The sequence below is a fragment of the Doryrhamphus excisus genome, linkage group LG21, assembly GCF_037039965.1.
Source record: "Doryrhamphus excisus strain RoL-2023G ecotype Guam linkage group LG21, RoL_Dexc_Guam_v1.1, whole genome shotgun sequence".
Taxonomy (NCBI): Eukaryota; Metazoa; Chordata; class Actinopteri; order Syngnathiformes; family Syngnathidae; genus Doryrhamphus; species Doryrhamphus excisus.
The window spans coordinates 7,571,382-7,594,984 of NC_136377.1; the positions used below are offsets into that span (position 1 = coordinate 7,571,382).

At 39.6% G+C, this 23,603-nt stretch overlaps 1 protein-coding gene across 2 annotated transcripts in view; it reads left to right on the forward strand.

The window, feature by feature from the left end:
- The window catches only part of gabrb2b (gamma-aminobutyric acid type A receptor subunit beta2b), a 46,221-nt gene that overhangs the window by 19,660 nt on the left and 2,958 nt on the right, over positions 1–23,603 (forward strand). For both annotated transcript variants that reach the window (XM_058087209.2, XM_058087215.2), the window contains exons 5-9: positions 3,681–3,901; positions 12,303–12,385; positions 19,149–19,286; positions 21,233–21,385; positions 22,905–23,149. In XM_058087209.2, the coding sequence (XP_057943192.2) occupies positions 3,681–3,901; positions 12,303–12,385; positions 19,149–19,286; positions 21,233–21,385; positions 22,905–23,149 (840 nt within the window). The remainder of the gene's footprint in view (positions 1–3,680; positions 3,902–12,302; positions 12,386–19,148; positions 19,287–21,232; positions 21,386–22,904; positions 23,150–23,603) is intronic.

Below are 23,603 nucleotides of genomic sequence, written 5' to 3' on the forward strand. Positions count from 1 at the left end.
TGAAGCTAATGTTATGGATTTTAAGCATAAAAATGACTAAACAAATAAAAACGCATTCAGAAGACGCATTCAAAGATGTGAGTGATATGTAGAATTCTACGCTGGTCACTAGGTATCAGAAATGTTACTCTAATGTTCAGTGAGACACTCAAACGCCTCTCTTCTCACTAAAGACATGCTAATAACAATCCCTAATAAAACACGGGGTACTGTTGCTGCTCAGGTCTGAACCCCCAATGTCACTTCCTGTCTGACCACAACTCAGCACCCCAAAAGAAACACATTTATATAAACACACACGAACATGAGTCTTAAATGTCTTATGTTATTTCATGTCTAGAGGGCTCACATAACGTTTTGAAAAAATGGTATTTAGAAGGTTATAAACATCCATCCATCCATTTTCTATGCCGCTTATCCTCGCCAATCATCATATATGGTATCCATTTTAAAGACAGCTTGTATGTGTGACTTTGTTACTCTGTGTTGGAAGGTGCAGAGTTTAAGATGTTTCTTAAAAATGCATTGCTTCCACGCACACGTGCTGTGCTCGGCAGCGCGTGTGAGTCGTTATATAACCGTCAACGGGATATGGAAGTGTTGCGAAAGCGGCACGTGCAGCTGATAAGTTGGAGCCAAAAAGAGAGGGAGAAGACCTAGTTTCTTCAAGTCATATCAAATATGACAACATACAAACGACTGTGCCAAAAGCTACACGATGACCAGGATTGATTGCATCGTATAATTTGAAGTATGTGACAAATAAGTCAAATTAGAAAATAAGTTCAAACTGCTCCAGGTGACATTCAAGTCCCGAAGGTGCTGCGGAATATCACATTTGTGTCTGCAGGCATGTTCAAAAATGCATGTTGGAGTCTCTGTGCCAGGATGTGGGAATGAATGTCAGAAAAAAGTTCCTTGAGAAAGCAACTTTATGTAAGTCTGTTATAGTTTATATGGAAAGTTTCTCCTGAATGATTGTGGGGGCTGATGGTGTCCTAGATTTATCATGAGGGAATTTCACAGGAGATGAAAAAGGAATTCCTCTGTTTGTTTATGAATTATTAACAGGTTTCTCCTTTGTGTGTGTGCATGTGCATCAGAACTTATAGAAAATATCATCTATTCCGATACAACGCAGCAATTGAAAGCAACATGAAAGCAGTCCAGTGACAGTTCAACTTAAAAAAAAAAAAAACAATCCACTCCCAAAGTACAAAAGATGAGAGGATTGCAAATGTATTGACATGCTAATCTTGTTAGCCTGGGGGGACTAGAGAAACTGCATTATAACATTGGTAAGGGTAATGGCTTATTTGTTTCTGGGCATGCTGAACAATTTACACATCACATTTGGTACAATTAAACATATCCAAAAAGGAGTAGGAAGCAGTAGGAACGCATTCCACTCAAGCTCAATATGATATATTTTGACAATTTGTGATATTTTATAATGCCTTGCTGCATTCTCTGTGTTGCAGGGAGATGTTGTACGTCATCAAACATGACATCTTACTACATGAAGCTAAGAGACAGCATGTAGCACTCACATCACATGTAGCTCTGACATGTATTTGGCATGTCTGTCTCTATATGGAAGACATGTAAAGTGCACAGGGTTGAGTGTAAGATACACGCATGGGACTGCAAATGTAGTAATATGGAAGGAAAGTGGTGGTTGTCCGATACAAATATAAAGTACAACCAGTAAGTTGCCTTGAAGTTGCATAGGAACTCAAGAGGTTGAATCCTTGTGATGTATAACAGTATAACAACATAACAGTCTGACACATTTTACTGAGAAAAACACGAGATCCAGCGACTTAACACTCCAAAATATACATCAGAAATATGCAAACATGTAGCAATACCAGTTTAAAATGTTAAAAACTCAACATTTTAAAGCAACCCTTTCATTGGGGTGCAGCAATGACGTCAGCCTCCCTCGTGCTCTGAGCTCCTCTGGTGGACAGAGGCAGCATTGCAGTGCCATCCATCTAAGTTGCTTGTCCTCCAATTAACTCATATTTGTACATGCGATGTGTATTTCCACTGTGCCTTTTAAGTGTAATTGACCATTGAGTAATCACATTCTGCAATTTTCAATAATTTGACAACCTTTTCATAGGATTTGATATTAATAAACAGACTATTCTTGTTGTTATAGTATAGAAAACATTTTTATAACTTTCTAAATATGAATTTTACCATTATTAGAACCCTCTAGACATGAAATAACACCCCTATAGTCACTTTTACACTTTGTTTACAACACTTTGCTGAATTGTAATGCACAGGTTGCAGGATGTGACTTGCATACAGTGAAATTATTGTTATTATTTTCAACATAGTTACGCTGATTGAATTACATTATTCGCCACTAGCCACTAGCCAGTTCGCGTCTAGCTTCACCACACAGTTGCCTGTCGTGCATTAGCGTGGTACTCACAGTGTCTCAGACTACTACCAAAAGCTAATGCTACATACTTTATTTTTGCATTTGGAAAAAAATTAATGGCAGGTGTAGGTGTTTGTTGCTATGTGAAAGCAATGCACCCAGGAAGTAGGTTCCTGTAATGCTTAAAAGGACCAAAATAAGTATTACATGTTATGATGTGTTTACCTGTTACTACATGCTTATATAAAACCACAAAACCTTTTTGGAGGTGTTTTAATAGCAGTCTTTGTAGGTTGCATAGGTGTGTCCCATTATTTGCAGTAATGAGCTGCCTCTTTTTTTATATCTTTAGAACGCACAGCAAAGAGAAGTGTGTGTTCATGTTGTCACGGCTCGTCATGCGGGTGTTGCGATGCGACCCCAGGATGCAGAGAAGGAGCAAATGGTGCAGGAAAAAGCTTAGCTTTTATTTCTTTGAAAAAACGGCGAATGCAGCACTGGCATACGACACGTTGCAAAGGACAACAATCAACCAACAAAAGGCAAACGCACCCGGCTGAACTAAATAAGACAAATCAAATTCGGAACAGGTGCGCGTAGAAGGGAAAGTAAAGGTGACGGGACACAGGGCAGACCAACACAGGAAAAACTACAAAATAAGAGCATGAAAACCGGAACTAAGGCAAACAACGTGAAAAACAAAAACTGTCACACAGGAGGTGATGCAGATTGTGACACATGTCTCACATAAGGATTGTGGATTATGGGCCAAATTCCAAAAAAGTGCAGTTTTCCTTTGAGAAAGGATTTCAAACGGAGTGGGAAGAAGTCCCACTTCCACACAAAATGGGAGGACGACTAAAGTCATGTCTTATCAACGTAACATTACGGATGCCTAGTAATCAGACTACTACATATAGCCTGTCTTGTCTCGCATGTTTATATACATAACATATCATATCATAGTGTCTTTTTCAGTTCACATTGCTATGACGAGAGAAGGCATATCCTTCAGCTTTGAGCTGACGGTTCTTCTGCTTTGTACTTGTGCTGTTCTGCTTGCATTTAAAGTGGGCTTCATCTAATATTGAAGCCCAGTGTGGTTCTAAAGTGAGAGCTGGCCGTGTAAAAGTATCACAGAGCAGCAGTGTAAAACGCTTGCTTTTAAGGGTAGCCCTCTTTCATTTCTCTTCCCCATCCAGCCATCCATCGTACTACTTTCCTTTGACTTTCTACCCTTTCTTTTTTTGCACTCTATTCTCCCTCACTCTCCTTTTTACAGGACTACACACTGACGATGTACTTCCAGCAGGCCTGGCGAGATAAGCGCTTGTCCTACTCGGAGATTCCCCTCAACCTGACCTTAGATAACCGTGTGGCCGACCAGCTCTGGGTGCCTGACACCTACTTCCTCAACGACAAGAAGTCTTTCGTCCACGGTGTCACTGTGAAAAACAGAATGATCCGACTGCACCCGGATGGCACCGTGCTGTACGGTTTAAGGTGAGCTATTCATGCCCACGCCACAACTTTTGTCAGATTTATTTTTCACAATAATGACTCAACCCTTTCTCTCGGCCCAGTAATTAGCTCATAAGATAAGTAATGCTGCATCAAAGCTAATAATAATAACAACAATAATAATAGAACTTTTACATTACATGGCAAAGAAAAAGATTATTCAGTGCTTTACTATTTGGTAAAGTTTTTCATATTTTATATTAGGAACAATGACAGTAGCCCGAGGAATGCCTGAGGACTAAAAAAGAAAGTCTCCAAAAAGTCCAGTCAGAACTGAAATTAATTTGCTTGCAATAACATGGGGAATAAAACAGACCTTTGGTTAGACACCTTACTTCAACCCTGAACCTTTAAAAGGGCATTTAATTAATCTGTTGATGTTCCTTCCACATTAGAATTTCAGTATTAGTTGACTTTTACACTTACAGAAACGGCAGTTCCAGTTTCTCTACCTTAGTTTTTGACATGTTTAACAAGTTACAGGACATTAAGGAACATTATGTTTACACTTGCATAATTCAACATGGCTGAAAATCAATAGGAATCCATATATCTGTGTTACTTGAATAGAAAATCTGTAACATAAGATATCTTATGCAACCCCAAAAAGTGTTGACTATTATATGAGATCCAACCTCTAAATCAATATAACAAAGCCAATCGACTGACTTTCCTTGAGTCTCCTTTCAGTCTCCTACTGTAGCTATGATGACAACACACTTTGTACACCACACTGATGTCTCATCACTTCATTTTGCTAAAATAGGCCTCTGACGCTCAAAACGCCATAAAAAAGTTATTGAAAACCATAACATCTTAATGGCTATTATGGTAACACCTTGGCACTGCTGAGGGAGACTGAGGAATTAGACAATGTTGAGGAGTGGATTAGACACAGATGGTGTTTGTCTTCATTACTCGCCCACCGGCCTGCTGCATTTGTTGGTAGACTGAGAGAATGTGCTATTCTTGGATTATTTTACATTTTTTTAGACACTTCCAGCAGTGGTCACCAACCTTTTTGAGCCCAACATCCCTGGTCTCGGCTGTGAACCTAGAACTCTAGACACAATGGAACATGTGGTATTGTCTGGTGGTGCATGTGGTACATTTGGTATTGTCTGGTATCTTTTATCACCAACACAGACACACATAAACTATAAAAGCACATTTCAACAGCAGCTGCCTTGAATGTGCCATTGGTTCATTAGCTACCCTGAAAGGTGCCTCCCTTAAAAAAACATCAATCCATTCATTTTCTATGCCGCTTATCCTCACCACGGTCCACCATGCTGGAGCTTATCCCAGTTGATTTCAGGCGAGAGGCGGGGTACACTCTGGACTGGTCGCCAGCCAATCACAGGGCACATATAGACAAACAACCATTCACACTCACATTCATACCTATGGACAATTTGGAGTCGCCAATTAACCTAGCATGTTTTTGGAATGTGGGAGGAAAAAAAAGGTTTAGTAATCAGCAAAATAACATAGCTAAGTTTGAGGAAAATATCCGTTCCTGACTAAAAAAATTGAGAAAACCGGCTTACAAATACATTTCAAGCATTAGAGCCCTCTAAATTTGAAATAACACCCCCATAGTCACTTTACCTACGACCATTCACACTCACATTCATACCTATGGACAATTTGGAGTCGCCAATGTGGGAGGAAACAGTCTCTGTGTGGGTTTTCTCTGGGTACTCCAAGCGGTGAATCTTCCCGATCTCTTGATTGTGTGGCCTTCATGCTAACCACTCGTCCACCTTGCGGGCCTAAAAAAAACAGTATGCTAAATTCATTCATTCATTCATTCATTTTCTACCGCTTATCCTCACAAGGGTCGCGGAGGGTGCTGGAGCCTATCCCAGCTGTCTTTGTACAGAGTACACCCTGTACTGGTGGCCGGCCAATCACAGGGCACATATAGACAAACAACCATTCACACTCACATTCATACCTATGGACAATTTGGAGTCGCAAATGTGGGAGGAAACCGGAGTACCCGGAGAAAACCTACACAGAGCTGTCCAAGTGGTGAATCTTCTTGATCTACTGATTGTGTGGCCTACATGCTAACCACTCGACCACCGTGTGGCCCTAAAAACATACAGTCTGCTAAATATGAACCAAAAATGGTGGTAAAATCAGAACACAAACAAGAAAAATCTAAAATCCAAACTCAAACAAAAATGCAGTGGACGTAAACAAATGAAAATAAACCGAGTAGGATTAACAGGATTGAACTCTCACAAATGAGACCCTGTCATGTTGACAAAACTGAACACTAACCAGAAGCTAAAAAGAAACACTACACATAATAAGTTGATTTCAAAACATGGCTATGATACGAAATGAGCCACCAACTACTCACTGTAGTGGCACAGTGCAGATTCCGAGGGTCAGATTATACTGAAATAGACCTCAAATGGGGCGAATCATCCCTGTGTCATGTCGTGTCATTGGAGTTAAAACAGGTGACCTACTGTGTCAGCCTCAGCGCCGTGAAATCCCAATATGCAAATGGAATACCCAGAATTGCTGGGATTTACTTGCCCAACTTGTGACAACAGTCGGCACAAAATATTACTTTGGATGAAGGGGTGGATTAGGATAAAATTGGGGGGAAGAAATCCATCACCCTTGACACTCAATATCATGTAAGTAGGATGGCCAGAATTGGGTCAGGAGAGCAGCGAGTTGCTCTTATAACAAGGCAAAGCATCCAGCTACTGCACTATGCTGCCCCCGAATACACGCTTATTTCACTGATATGAATTCATTGAATTCACTTCCTAATAACTAGATAGTGGTTGTAACCCTACTAACAAAACAAGAATAGTTTTAGAGGCCATGTATACGCTTGCCAGAAACTCGCATGGCACTTCTTCCACCATCAGTTTATTTGTGTGAATGTAAATGAGAGGCTATATTGTAAAGCACTTTGAGTACCGTTAAGGCACAAAGGCTTTGTACAGTCGCATTCTGCTTGACATTTCTCATCCGATAATTGCTTCATTATGACACCAGACAAACTACAGGCTTGGTATCCTATCATGAGGTTGCCATGCAACCGGATGACATTGTGCAAAATGGAAAATGTTAGTTAAATCCACTAGGAACATGTTACACTGTATAATAACACAATGTATGTTGTCAAAGTCTATTTGTTTGATTAGATCAAATGGGGGGGGGGGTAAATATACATAATATAGATATCCACAGTATATACTGTACATAATATAAACAGAGCAACAAATAAACCCCATATTAAGAATGTATAAACTATATTTTTTAAATTATGTCTAACAAAAGGCTGCACGGTGGTCGAGTGGTTAGCACACAGACCTCACAGCTAGGAGACCAGGGTTCAATTCCAACCTCCCCGTGCATGCGTGGGTTTTCTCCGGGTACTCCGGTTTCCTCCCACATTCCAAAAACATGCTAGGTTAATTGGCGACTCCAAATTGTCCATAGGTATGAATGTGAGTGTGAATGGTTGTTTGTCTATATGTGCCCTGTGATTGGCTGGCGACCGGTCCCGGGTGTACCCCACCTCTTGTCTGAAGACAGCTGGGATAGGCTCCAGCACCCCCGCGATCCTCGTGAGGAAAAGCGGTAGAAATTGAATGAATGAATGAATGAATGAATGAATGTCTAACAAAGCTTTGGTAAAGTGTGTATATATATACATATATATATATATATATATATTTTGTCCACTAGCGTCAGCTGCTAAAGTTAGCAGCTAGCATGGCTAGCCGTCAAATGACTAGCTGCTAACCGCGTCGTCACATTTGAACAAAGTCAATATTTCAGTTTGACAGTTTGACCCTGTTACAGATCTATTTTAATGCCTTTTTTTGTATTTTTAATTTTGAACTTAAATTATATTATTTGCGTACAATCCCCAAATCTAAACCTAAACAAATGTTGTTTATTTACATTCAAAGTACATCAATATGATTTGTTAATTCCTCCCACAAACACAATATGCATACATTGATGAGGTTGTGTTTCATACACAAATATTCAGATGCATTGTTTGGATGTGATTTTTCATTATGAAACTCCTCAATAGAAATGTAATTGGATGTGTCAAGTCCATTGAAGCAGATAAGAAGAGTGGAATCCAGAGCCAACAGAGAACAAACACATGATCAATATTCACACACGTGCTTCCTGTATATGCCATTGAACTGCAAATTCACATCAGAGATCCATTATGGTGGTTTAAAGGCAAAAAGAACAACAGATTTATTCTTTATATGCATGACTGGCACTAACACAGGCACTGTTATTTGAATCCCAAGTCTTTTATTGACAGTACATTATAATAATGGTATAATGTTAATATAATGCATAATTTTTTTTTTGTTTCACATTCATTTATTCATTCACGATATAAAAACATAATAATGTCTATTTTCGACACAAGGCTCGCTCCTCCGCCTCCTAACCTTTCCGGTATCTTGATGTTCTCTTTCAATTTAGGATCAACATTTGCAATAAAAGCGACTGTTATGTATACGTAGGTACTCACCACTGATGGAGGATAATGTAAGATGATCGCTAGAACAGATGAAATCAGTTTTACAGCTTTGTCTTTAGCCTGGTAGCCAGGTTTGCGCTACAACCGCACTTATCTCCGTTGTGGGGCCGTCTCCATCCCGGTCTTAAACAACGAGCGGTGGTAGGCGGATCCGTGCTCTGATACATATTGTATCTATTTTATGTACCTTGCATGTTTAACTATTATCAACTTAGAGTGAATGAAATGTGTTTTATGCAACAAAAAAAGGACAATTTTATCCAAAAATGCAAATTTGTGAGATTGTGAATACTAAATATTGAATGTGCAGGGGATCCACTGTGCTTCAATATCTTTTGTTGCAAGTAACATCACAGGAAAGATCAAGTTGTTCCATCTAATTTGATATGTCCTTCATCTTTCTTGCTGTTCAACAATTTATGAGCAATCCAGTGGAGATGAAAAGACATTCATTTACACAGGGCTCAAACCTAGAGCAGGATTTATGATGAATAAATGACAGCACTAAAGTGTTTCACAACTCAATCAATAATACATCTTTTTTTTTATCAACTTATTGACCTAAAATCCTTATTTGACCAATTCATTTTGTAACCATATTGTGCAAAAACAAATCATAAAATTTTAGATCCCATTTAATACAGTTACTCCAATTCTGTAAAACAGCGGTCTGATAATAGAAACTAAAGTATTGTTTGAGTTATTCGGTAGTTTTATATTGTATGGTTTTAGTATAGCAGATGTGAGCATCATGGGTGGCGGACACCAACAAACATGCAGCGTAGCAGAGTGTATTGTACATTGTTATATTTGCTGATCACCTTCTTACATAATAGAAATCAATACAAATACTACACCATCATCCACATAGCGTTTACCAAATATAATGGTAGGGGTTACGTGAATCGACTTAAGGAAGACAAAAGTCTCAGTATGTGTATATATTTGTCCTCAATGTTGATGACAACCAGAAGCATGAGAAGATACTTGGCTCTGATGTGACCTCACAAGTGTTTCCTATCCAGACAGAGTGTAAACATCAAGGGCCATCATGTCACTTTAGCATATGGAGTTCATCTGGTGTGGTTGGTGACATCCTCAGGCAATCACAGCAAACAAGCACGGACATCAATTAAAGTATTATGTCAGGCTTTGTGGTTTAAGTGACCCAATTCCAAATTTTTGTTCCCCATCTAGCTAGTTTGGTTACTCATTGTTCATCTAAACCACTAGAAAAAAAATATATAAAATAATAATAAACGCTGGTCAAGTGGTTAGCACACAAGCCTCACAGCTAGAAGACCCGAGTTCAATTCCACCCTCAGCCATCTCTGTGTGGAGTTTGCATGTTCTCCCCGTGTATGCGTGTGTTTTCTCCGGCTTCCTCCCACATTCCAAAAACATGCTAGGTTAATTAGCGACTCCAAATTGTCCATAGGTATGAATGTGAGTGTGAATGGTTGTTTGTCTATATGTGCCCTGTGATTGGCTGGCGACCAGTCCAGGGTGTGCCCCGCCTCTCGCTGAAAGACAGCTGGGATAGGCTCCAGCACCCTCCGCGACCCTTGTGAGGATAAACAGTAGAAAATGAATGAATGAATGCCAACTTGCAGTCGGGTATTTACACAATGATAACCTTTACCTGAGCTGGCCCGTCTTCCCAAAGATGCTGCCAAAGGCACTCAGTTTCACATCACTGACTTCCATCTTCACACTAAGATCAGAGATTTGCCAGAAAGTAAGCAGCAATTTACGCCTTGGTTAAACACTTCATCACCAGCCGCAAATCCACGCTGAAGGTAGAATTGCTGACAAAGACGGGAGACAAGAAAGTTAAAATCCACCCAGCCCTGTCACGGCCAAACACCATTTATTTATCACACCTAAGGTGTGTTATATGAAAAGGCTTGTTTGTCTACAAGGGTGTTATTTGGGACAGACAACAATAACATACAAAAGTATTGGGACACCACACCTTTTCACTTAGATGCTTTTCATTGGACATTGATGGCTGGAACTACCAGGTCTACTATAGTTACCAGGTCTACATGGTCTACAAAAGTAAATAAATGATGTATTGAATTTGCGGTGTGTCAAAGAGAGAAAGCGTGTTTGCCTTTGCCATCAAGAGATTATGACTGTGAATGCATAAACATGGACTTTCTTTATTGTCATTGCACAATAACACAGCAGTGAAATTGCCAACGAAATGTCGTTGCCGGCATGGCAGTCGAGTGTTTAGCGCGCAGACCTCACAGCTAGGAGACCAGGGTTCAATTCCACCCTCGGCCATCTCTGTGGGGAGTTTGCATGTTCTCCCCGTGCATGTTAATTGGCGACTCCAGATTGTCCATAGGTATGAATGTGAGTGTGAATGGATGTTTGTCTATATGTGCTCTGTGATTGGCTGATGAATGAATGTCGTTGCCTGGATCCCGTGTAATAATAAATAATGAATAATAATGTGGAGAATAAATAGATTACATAAATATGAACAACAACGTACAGCGTAAACAGTAATTTGTACAAATAAATGACAGAAAATCCAAATTTTTGCCACAGTTTTCCCTTTTAAAGACTATGCTGTGGTCTTAAACTTTTGATTGATTTCAACTTAAAATTGCTGACTCAAAATATTATTTGTCTCATTCTTATTTCTTTATTGTTTTGCATTTTGAAGCCCTACTTAGAATGTCTTTAAAATCCAACACTGCAAAATGTAAATTATTGCAATTTTTCATCAAGGTTTTTTTAAATGAGTATTCACATGTCTAATACCAACTTTTCTCCAATTATCGCTTGCTCCCAAGTAACCCTGTGTCCTCTCTGAATCTTAGGTCAAGAAACACTCAATTAGAACAATTAGAACATTTCCAGTAAAAGTTGTCTGCTTTTGTGTGGTTTAAACTATTGAGATTGGAAGACAAATATTGGTAGAGTACTGTCGCGTTCCATCAGTGCTTGATTTTACATGAAATGCCTTTGAGTACCCAAGCAGCAAATATGAGCACTTTTGTTCTCATTCATGGAAGACGGAGTCCAGTTATCTCCGCACTTGGACTCGGGTTGAGGTTCTCCACTGTCACACATTTATCTGTGTTGTCAGGTGTGCTTACACGATTACCCACCATGCTGCGCTGCTTAGTGGCAACTCCCTCTGTGGGAGTGAAGCTCGCAGACAAGGGCAGAGTCCGGGGGAAGAATGGAAGGCTATTACTCACAGCGTCATCCTTATGTTCTCCTTACAAAGCCTGATGGACAACAGAAGCGTATCTACTGACTCATAGTTGGCTCTTGCAATCATCATCATCCTACCTATCCGGGCGTCTTTATTCTGCAGTGACGTGATAGCTACTATGGCAACAATCATGCACAGATGGCGGGGGGGGGGATATTCCAATGTTGGTTCATGACTTCATCCATCATGAGGATCCTATCTTAGACAGTTGAGCTACAGGGTTCACCCTTATGTCTTGTTGTCCTTGTTCCCTGAAGGTTGGGTGTCAATATGTATCAATCTCCAAGAGGGCATCCCAAGTGAAATGAAGTAACTCTAACCTTTTTCGCTTATCCATAGAGTCGTACGCTATTGATCCCTGGCTCCCTGTGACCGGCAGTTTAAAGCAATGTGTCATTTGGCCCGGTCTGAAAGGTTTTTATGCATCTGTTATCGAAAAACCACCCTAGGAGTAGCAAATGGGGGAGATTTAACATATGTCTACCTGTATTCACTTACTACCAAAAGGATTTTTATTTTGTACTTTGTCTGGGTTACACTGAAAATCGGTGATGGTATTTTTTACTTGTTTTGTTTGTGATGTGACTTTTCAGGATCACGACCACTGCTGCTTGTATGATGGACCTCAGAAGATATCCACTGGATGAACAGAACTGCACACTGGAGATTGAAAGCTGTACGTAATCGTTTCCTTTTGTTCCTTGATTGGATTTTTGGATATGTAGAAGTTGTTCATGAATATGATTGCTCAAAAAACTTTTTCTTTCTAGAATTCTAGTGGACCCTTGAACACAATTGTTGGTCAATCCTTGATTTTTTCTGACCTAGAAAAAAGATGTTTTGGGTATGCAAGTGGAAAAATCTCTACTTTTGGTAAAACGTAAACGCTGTACGAAACCGTGAAGATTGTAAAGCTCTAAATTTACTGGTCAATCATGAGCTTTGAGTCCTAATTGAAAGAACAAGATGACAGAGACAAGCAGTTTTGTCCGTAGAAGTTGTATGTAGAAGTTGTCTATGAACATGATTGCTCAAAAAATAAGTACAGACTTTGTCTTTCTAGAATTCTAGTGGACCCTTGAACACAATTGTTGGTCAATCCTTGATTTTTTCAGACCTAGAAAAAAGATGTTTGGGTATGCAAGTAGAAAGATTTCTACTATTGGTAAAATGTAAAGACTGTACTAAACCGTGGAGATTGTAAAGCTCTAAATGTACTTGTCAATCATGAGCTTTGAGTCCTAATTGAAAGAGCGAGATCACAGATACAAGCGATCCGTAGGTTTTGTCCGTAGAGTGCTGGACTAACCCTTGATGCTCAGCCACTGCTCCTTCACATCAAGAGGAGTCCGTTGAGGTTTAGCCCAGATGTCTCGAGGTCACCTAGGACACACTAGAGGGTTCATGTCTCACAGCTGGCCTGGGAACCCATTGGTGTCCTACCACTGGAATTGAAAGAGGTGGTCGGACACCGGGATATCTGGACTTCCAAACTGAGACTGCTATCCCTGCTACCCGGACCCAGATAAGCAGCCTACCATCACTTTTTAATAACATGCGGCGACGCAAATTTCTCATAGGTTTTTTTTTTTGTTAACCAAGACAAAGACTCGTTACCGACTAAAAATGGTTGTCCACCCCAAAACTAGTTGGGAATCCATATATATAGAATCTCAGAGACATGGAGACTTCATAGGTCATATTGTACATTTAATTTAGAATCTGGCACCCCAAGAAGAATAGTAGTTAGTTACCAAAGTACCATAGTCACCCTGTGATTATGTCATTGGAGGGCGGAAGGGATTTAGTTTAGAGTGGGCTAATTTTTTATTTTTTAAAAATGAGTTTGAGTTGAGTTTAGTTTGTTAGAGCAATGTTTGGCCATATGAGACAATGTATGAAAACCAAGACATCTTTAGCAATCATTTTTTTTTATTGTATATCATCAGAAAGGCTCAATATGATTTGCAAAAATAGCAAAGGGCAGAAAACCCCTGAGCAGTAGTTAAAATTTCATACTCTTGGGTTATTCTTTTTTATTAATGGTGAAAGCTAACACACGACAACTGCCATTTGTTCTGTTTGTCAATGATGCGTGTGTAATCCAAGAGTCAGGCAGTCAACTTTACATCAGAGCAAGGGAATAGCGTTGCATCTATTATTAAAATGTGTTTTAACCCCCGAATGTTCTCGGTGACTGTGTTACAAAACGCCACTGTACGGTGTTACTCAGGTGCCCCTCACTACAACGGGAAGCTGTTTCCTGTTAAAAGATGTCACATTGACTTGGCGGGTACAGCAGCTGTGCACTTTTTTAATAAATCATGAAAAGTGAAGGGTCACTCATCCGTTTAACGCTGGAAACTACCGTACGCTTTGTCTTTTAGATTAGCTTTGCACTTGTGCGATTGCAGAGGGCTCTTCACTGCGGGAAAAAAGTACGCCGACAGGATAGGCGACTCGCAAACGGAGGCAAACTTGAACTACACATATCTGTATACAGCCGGCGCACACAAACTCCTCTAGCGTCAAAATGAAAGTATCATTTCATTAATGTTTCCCTAGCAAGTAATAGTTATATTTTCTGCACCACCGACCCAAATCATATGGAGGGAGCCACTTTCACTTTCTCTCTATTGCTATCTATGTCTTATTTACTTAGTTATTTTCTTATCTTTAGATGTTCCGTCAGTGGCCGGGCATGCAGCCAGCCGCAGCCTTTCTGCACGCTGCAGAAATACGAGAGACATTTTTAATTGGAGGCCAGGATTAACATAAAAGTCACTTTGAACTGCATGGAATCAAAACCGAATCCTCAAGTTGAGTCATTTCAGCTCGCAGCGGAGTGTTAGAAAGAAGGCAGTTAGTAGTTCAGGTGCCATATTTTGCTGCTCTAAATGTGACCAGGCATCTATTCATATGCATTGAACCGAAATGCAAACTGTTTATTTTAAGCGGGTGCATTCAGTTCCGGCAAATGAATGTCTCAGGTAGTCTAACGCTCCAGCCAGGCATGAAGGACCATTTCAAACCCAATTTACACATCAAATTCCCCTTCCACTGAAATGACTTTGAACTTCCAACTGTGTTTTTTTTTAAGAATAGTCATAACACAAATGATGGTGAAGGAAAAATAAAATCTCAGTGACCATTTTTGTTGAATAGGTTTAGTTTAAAGTACTCACGTCACCAAAACAAATGTGAATCTTGTGTTTAATAATCTAATTATTAGTCAAAAAAATTGAAAGACAAGTCAAGAGTAGTATTCCGGTCACTAGGTGGCAGTAATATTATATTGATGAGCAATATACCTTAGATCAGATTACCTTAACAATACATGTAGTCAGCCATGGTTCGTATGTCCAACATGACAGTGAGAAAAAGTTCTCCCATTAAGTGTGGAAGTGGTGAGCTTTTGGCTTTTTTATTTTCTCCTTCTCCACTCTGTTTGAAACCTTTTAAGTTTACATTAAACAAATTGGAAGCTAAATTGTTAGCTCGGTATTATGCTATTTTGGAAGCGGGGGCCATCTCACCATCTCTTGTGTCCCTGCAATGACGCCATAGCTAGTGCATTACAGTTGAGCAATGTGTCATGGACAAAGAATAATAGGGGTGTAATGTAAATGACTGTAGGGGTGTTAGTTCATGTCTATAGGGCTCTAATAACGCTTAAATTGAGTGTTTTGCTTTTTAGATTTTTTTGCTTTCTGTGTTTTCTTTCATTTTTCCAACAAGTACTCCCAATGAAGGAGCAGCCTCAATAAGAGGGGGTGCTAAAAGAAGAAGACAAATGTACACTAAAAGTCCAAGTTAACATAATATTATTCAGGGTTAACTTATTTATACACTTGTATGACAGCTATGGATGTTGCTTAAAAAATAAATGTACAGTAAGTAAAGGTTTGTTTACCAATATGAACTAAATCAGATTGTGTTATATATAAGCTGCCAATATGTCACTGCACCATCCTTCTTTGACCATTAAAACAAATCAATAGACATCATTTAATGGGGCTGATAGAAAGTCTGGAGTCAGATGCAGACAGGGAGATATGCCCCCCCCCAAAAAAAAAGAAAAAAAAAGCTCTCCACAGATGGAATCGTGAAATTTTTCATTTAATTTTGGCCCTGCTGGCGATTCCATATTTGGGGAAACTATGGCCACCATGAAATACTCATCTTCTCTTCCCGGAATGATGGGGTAAATTTTCTATTTCTAGAAAGTTGGCGGGCATCCACAGTTGTACTCTGTACTCTGTTAACATTCTACATGCAATGTTAAGAGTCAAATTTCCTTTTTGGAGGCTGCCAACCCCTGACTTTGACTGCTTGCATTCACTAGGGGGAAATGTTGCATGTTTTCTGAAAAATAATGCTGAAAAAGGCTGTGATCTTTTCACCAATTTAATATTATTTGTGTCTTGCCACGAGCCTCTCAACATGAGTCATTTTCAGTGGGGACACATGAAAAGAAACCACATGACTTTATAACATCAATTGTGCTAATTTAGATATGTCTCCGTCTAGTCAGTGGACTGCGGTCGAGGCAGAGAGCCACCCCACAATGAGTCCATTAGCTCTACTTCAGGTTTCTTTCTCCAAGGGAGTTTAAAGTGCTTACTCATACATTGTTCTAGACATGTTCCATATGGAAAATGCGTAGAAAGGACTCTCTACTGAATTGAACTTAGTACACTGCAGGTTGAACATATATAATCAAAGAGTTGCACAAGTAGCATAGTGCATTGAATGCATTGAGGGGGTACACTCGAATGCAGCGAGCCCTGAGTGGGGCTTTCATCAAGAGGAACCAAGAGATGTTGTGTTATGAGTGTGCGAGGGTGTTCAAAGCAGCCAATGAAGAGTCAGGTTTAATAATTCATTCCATCTAAATAGGTCAGTCAAGACTTAATTAAGGCGAGCAGGCACGATGGAGGGAACAGCGGTGAGATAGAAAGGTAGACTGTGAGACAAATGACCACATACAGTACAGTAAATATACTGAACATATTCATGGAGTCCGTTTGGTAATGGTTTTATTTCATTTGAACATGCATCAGATTACAATTGAATGCATCACATAATCAGTTCACAGTTCCACATGTCGAAAAGGAGTAGGAAGAAGCAAAGTTTATTAAATCCTACCCCTCCATCTGGTACTTTTACAATCAGTAACTGTTTCATTTGTTCACTTCCTGCTTTCCATAATACAGTCTAAGGTTTTTTTTGTTTTAATAATGAACCTCGTACCGAAGTACGAAGTGATATGACCATAGAATGACATAATGGGTACCATAGTAACTGTCAATATATATATATATATATATATATATATATATATATATATATATATAGTACATCATGACTGGTTCAAGACTCTTCATCCTTGTATCCTTGTAATGCTATGGCTTTTTAACGTAGTCCTAGCATATAAGTGTTTCAAATGTAGTTCTTCCCTGAGATCATATTTCTCCTCTCTTGTAGAGAAGTATTGAATGACATTTTTAGGTAATTGGTTATTTTTAGCCTTATGCATTATTTTAGCTGTTTGAAGATGATCTATATCAGCAAGTTGAAGTATTTGTGATTTTAGAAATAAGGAGTTAGTATGTTCTCTGTTGGCGGCATTATGAATTATCCTTACTGACCTTTTTTGCAGTACATTTAGCGAGTGAAAATTGCTTTTATCGTTATTACCTTTATAGTTATACATTTTCCAGCTGCTAAATCTTCTCTAAATCAGCAGCGTTAGGCATAAAAACACACGCAACAATACTATAAAGTTAAAACAACAATAACACTAATGATATAGTTGCATGTTGCCATATTAATCGGTTTTATACAGTATATTCATTTGTTTATCATGAGGAAGTGCATGGCAAGTCTGCGTCATTGCCAATGAGGAGAACCTTAGCATATAATCCCTGTGAAAGGAGGATTAATTGAAAGGCTGTTGTATTAAATCGACTGTACCGTATATAAACACTTTGTAAATGGATTTAACCGAGTTGCATGTCATTTCTGCAGGGTTTCAATAATAAAACACCCTGCTTTCATTGTCTAATGAGAATTTCTTTATTGCTTTTTTTTAAAGCAGTGTTTGTCCTCAGATGTAACTAGAGTAGCATGTTACTCAATGATTTATTACGGGAGCCCGCTGGCCACTTCGCTACCCATGTCTCCACTGATTTGGCCAAAATGAGAGCAAAAGAGGGAATAACGTTAGGTCAGATGAATATTAATGATTTTTTGCCCCTTTCAAGGATTCTACTCGGTAGGAAAATGGATGCCGCGTTGAGTTATTTAATCATTTTTTTCTTCAGATGTAAATTATTTAGTTTCACATGGGACAAAACATAATAGGCTGACTCATAAATGTAGTCCCATGTATTGCATACATACATACAGTTAAGGGGTTTCCTCGGCTACTATACATAAGTAATGCTGTATGTTTAACATTACTTCATTATTTAGTAGGCTTTTCCACAACGGCAGCATCAAGGCATTAGCGCGTGCTTTGTTCAGGGGTTAAGTCAAAGGTGGATGTTTAAAATCATAGCCTAAAAGTGCTAATAGATTATTTAAGCGCACATACTCCAGATGAGCTATGACAAAACTTTCCAACAGGGGTATTCTTACAGTTACTACACTTAAGACTTATCTTGAATGAAGTGCTTTTAAGAAAAATAGGAAAATAATATTTTACAATATTCAGGCAAATCACATACAAATTTGAGTAAAATCATCCAAGTACACAAAATTGTTTGAATAATGGAAATTTCAAGGAATTTATGTCCCAATGAATGGACAACATTTATATTTGATGGAACTGTCTCAATAAGGAGACAAAATGTGCTCACTATGTTCAGGTAAATGTCCAGATTTACCGATAATTTACTGATAATTCTCCCTTTTATCCTCATGAGGGTCGCGGGAGTGCTGGAGCCTATCCCAGCTGTCTTCATGCGAGAGGCAGGGTACACCCTGGACTGGTGGCCAGCCAATCACAGGGCACATATAGACAAACAACCATTCACACTCACATTCATGCCTATGGAAATTTGGAGTCGCCAATTAATCTAGCATGTTTTTGGAATGTGGGAGGAAACCGGAGTACCCGGAGAAAAACAATGCATGCACGAGGAGAACATGCCAACTCCTCATAGAGATGTCCGAGGGTGGAATCGAACTTGGGTCTCCTAGCTGTGAGGCCTCTGCTCCCTCCACCGTGCAGCCCTTAATGGCCCAATGAAGAGAAATATCAAAAATGACTCTAAATGTCACAAAAAATGTTGAAATAAACCCTGAAAATGCTGATTTCCCGCTGGAGAGTGTCCCAGTGAAGAGACATTTTCATATCGTGTGATAAATGATGATTGCAGACATGAAAGGGTCTACACACCAGAGTCATTTCTGTCCCTTGTATCCCCTCTCAGATGGTTACACCACAGACGACATCGAGTTTTACTGGCGGGGCGGCAACAACGCTGTGACCGGGGTGGACAGGATTGAACTGCCGCAGTTCTCCATTGTGGATCACAAGCTCATCTCCAAGAATGTTGTCTTCTCCACAGGTGATGAGCCTGAACGGCATGAACAATAATGGTGGTAAATAAGTCTGCTGTAACAAGTAGGGATGGGTAGAACAAAATATTTTTGATTGACTGTATGGAATATAAGATTTTTGTTAGAAAAACGCTGCATGTTGCACCAGCAGTTTGTTGCATTCAAAAATAATACTCACAATTTTGCACTGTTGGATGTTAAGGAAGTTCTATGAAGTGCTACAAAATGCAAAAAGAAGAAACAGGAGTAAGTCAAAACAATTTTTCAGCACATAATATACTGCAAACAACCATTAAACTGAAATAGAGGGCATCCACTGTCTGGAACTGAAGTCCATTTTTTTGGAAACGTCCCTCGCCATCAAGCCCAAAAATGTTCCCAGTTGGATTTAGATCATGGGAACACTTTGTCAGGCAGGTATTGTGTTGAGAATGAAAAAGCCAGTCAATTACAGTCAACATCTCCACATAATCTCCACATTTGACGCCCCTGCACAACATAAAGTTCCATTGTTTCCCACATTTCTGGTGGGATCAAAAACTTTCTTCCACCTTTCAATGTCCCATGTTTGGTGCTCTTGCCAAATTCAAAATGGGCAGTTTTGTGTCCCTGAAGGAGGCGGGGCCTTTGACTGTGTTTTTTTGTTCTTAAAACTCTTATGTTTCCATATGTCTCATAACTCATATGTATTCATATGCTGTCTGATGGTTATCGGACTGCACTCGGCACCAGTAAAAACTTAATTTGGGCCAAGAGTTTTCTGTGTCTGGATGGAGAGCCAAGATTGTGGTTTCTAATGACTGTGGTCTTACATTGTTTATACAAACATTTTGTTGGCTCACTTCTATTGCTTCTTTTTACATTTGGAACCTCTCCTTAGAACCTCCTTTGGATCAGCAATGCAAAATGTAAATTCTTTCAATTTTTGTCTGGTCTGGTCTTAAAATTTACACCAAAAGTGTAGCTCTACACATAATGATTGCCATTTAAAATGGCAATCCCTCATTATGAAAGCAGGGAATGTCCCTTTAGATGTTGCATGTATGGATCCGGAAAAAAAAAATCTGTACTAATTGCTTGTACTATACCATGTAAGGATGAAAAGATTCATACAGAGTTTCTATCAAGAGCTATACACTCTGAGATGTAAGACACCATGACTTATTTAAAAGCAATAAACAAAAAGAATGTTGTCTGATACAAATGAAATATTCATACCTTACACGCTTTCATATTCATGAGTCGGTCGTGCAAGCATGCAACGTGTAAACAGGGCAGTGGTTTCGCTTTTTCTGGGGAGTTAAATCTGTAACAAGCGCTTCACTACAATAATAACATTCTTTGTGGAATTTAAGGTGACTTAAATAAACTTGATATGGAATATGAGTGGGGGGAGGGTGTTCCCTTATAATATGATGTCAATGGTAAAGTGGAATGAGTGACCCTGCAATGGCTCAAAGATGCAAACATCAGCATATGGTATGTACTTGGGTGTTTAGTGTCAAGTTTATATCCAAGGAGAGCCAATGGCATTTTAACTAATGAATAACACCTACAGTACTTGAATGGCTTTGTTGTGTCGTTTTTAACCTGCAGGTACCCTATGAATTTAAAGCTACAGTGACTCCTGTTGTCCTTTTAGCCCTTTGCTGTCTCTGCATCACTTTCAAGTAAATTGCAATTCAGTGTGATGCTCATCGGGTCTTTTGGGGGACATGTCGCTATTTAGTTGTAATTCAGTTAAAGCCACTCCTGATCAAAATACATCCCAAAAGAGCGTACTGTTATTTTCCATTGAAAACCATGTATTCACTGCATTCAAAAAGGGCTTTATCTTATTTTAACATAATCTTTAAGACTAGCTCATCCCAAAAACTGACCTGTCAACTTCAATAGAAAATAGAACGATGGAATACTGACTGCTCCTTCCTTTGCCTCTGCTAATTCTCTACAGGAGCGTATCCTCGCCTGTCCTTGAGTTTTAAGCTGAAAAGAAACATCGGGTACTTCATCCTGCAAACATACATGCCTTCAATCCTCATCACCATTCTCTCCTGGGTCTCCTTTTGGATCAACTATGACGCGTCTGCCGCCAGAGTAGCTCTAGGTAAGTAACTCCTGTGGTGGCACCACCAAATAAACTAAAATCCTAATGCTCAATGTCCTGCGGGATCGTGCTACAATCGCCTGTTTCCTGTGCAAAAAGATTGTTGGTCAATTTCCACCATAATCATCCATTTTCTATAGCGCTTATACTCACTAGGGTATGCTGGAGCCTATCCCAGCTGTCTTCAGGCAAGAGGCGGGGCACACCCTGGACTGGTTGCCAGCCAATCATAGGACGCATATAGACAAACAACCATTCACACTCACATTCATACCTATGGACAATTTGGAGTCGCCAATTAACCTAGCATGTTTTTGGAATGTGGGAGGAAACCCACGCATGCACGGGGAGAACATGCAAACTCCACACAGAGATGGCCGAGGGTGGAATTGAACTCAGGTCTCCTAACTGTGAGGCCTGCGTGCTAACCACCAAACCATAATCAATGAAGTTGAAAATAACTAATACAGTAATCTCTCGTTTATTGCTGTTTACTGGCTACAGAGTGAATGTACACAGTAGTATTCCGGTTTACAACCTTCTAAATACGTTTTTTAACATTATTAAAGCCTTCTCGACATGATGTAGCACCCCCATAGTCACCTTTTCACTCCAGGGGTTGGCAACACTGATCCATCTGGTCTTCTTATTCTCTGGTAGACCAGGTGTGCTATGAAGCAGAGTTCCGATGCCATCTACTGCACGGCATGTATCGCCAAATCTATTTGAGGCGTTGTAACTAACACCCCAAAACAATAGAAAGCTATAGTATCACGATGGATTACTAGGTATAGCCTTGATTATGTCAATGAAAATGCATCTTTGGTGTTTCCTAGCTTACTCTCACTGTTTACCGCAAGCCCCCCCCCCCCCCTGTCTTCTTTTGACCTGACATTACCCAATCCGGCTTCATCCATCCATCCATCCATCTACCCAGTCCTCGCTTTAGTCGACAAGGCAATTTCACTGATTGAAGACTGAGCTGCATTTAGTGATTTGGGGGTTGGGCGGTGGTCAGGGGCATCTATGGGATTTAATGAAAAGAAAAAGGTAATGCCTCATAATGGAAACGGGTCAGCGGAGTTGGCAAAATGTTTAGTCACCTCTCAATCTATATGAGATTCAGGGAGCTTTCTTATGACCTTGTTTTTAGGCATTCAAATGCTCGGTTGATGGTCAGCTGACAGCTTTGTGACAGATGTATAATCATTTGATGGTCATGCAACAACACTGTTATTTCATCGTGACTGTAAAACAGATGCAGATTTCTTGCATTACAACCAAGACTGGAGGAAAATTAAATGCAAGATCAATCTAACTAATCACCGTCTCAGCGGGAGTTGACTGCTAATGAACAAGACAAGGTTGACATTTAAATTTAAAAACAGGTCTCCCAATACAAGGATTAAAGTCATCCAGGTAAGCCGCTCAGTTTTACAGACGGACAGGATCAATAGTGGACAATTAGCAGGATATTTTGTTTCCAATCACTTTACCCTGATGATTTTTTTTTTGCCAGGTATTACTACGGTGCTGACCATGACGACCATCAACACCCATCTGAGAGAAACCCTCCCCAAAATCCCATACGTCAAAGCTATCGACATGTACCTCATGGGATGCTTTGTCTTTGTGTTTCTGGCCCTCCTGGAGTACGCGCTGGTTAACTACATCTTCTTTGGAAAAGGCCCTCAACGTCAGAAGAAGGCCGCCGAGAAGACGGCTATAGCCAATAATGAAAAGATGAGAATGGATCCAAACAAGGTAAGACCAGCAGTGGAATTCCGAGTTGACTATATCCCAAAATAATCATTTTTATGTAAGAAATATATCAGAGAAATGATTAAACTAGAAATAAAACACTGGTCATACCTTTGCTCCCATTGCGAGACCTACAAGGCGAATGTAAACAAAAAACATAGCCAAAGATTGGTATGATCAGCCATCTTTACTGAGTCATTTTGTTCTTTAATATGACCAATTTTGATAGTATCTGTGAGAACTACTTATATTGTGTGTCTTTACCACTATTTTTGTGTGATGTCAGACTACTGCTTCTCGGCTAAATTGGGGTTGATCCCAGATTTTCAGATGTCAGATTTTCTGGAATGTAGCCGCCTTTGCTTTTGCATAATCTCAACCCAAAATTACCACTATAATAATGTGTACAGTGATGAAAATAACATATTACCGCTAATCCTATCAAATCAAAACAAGA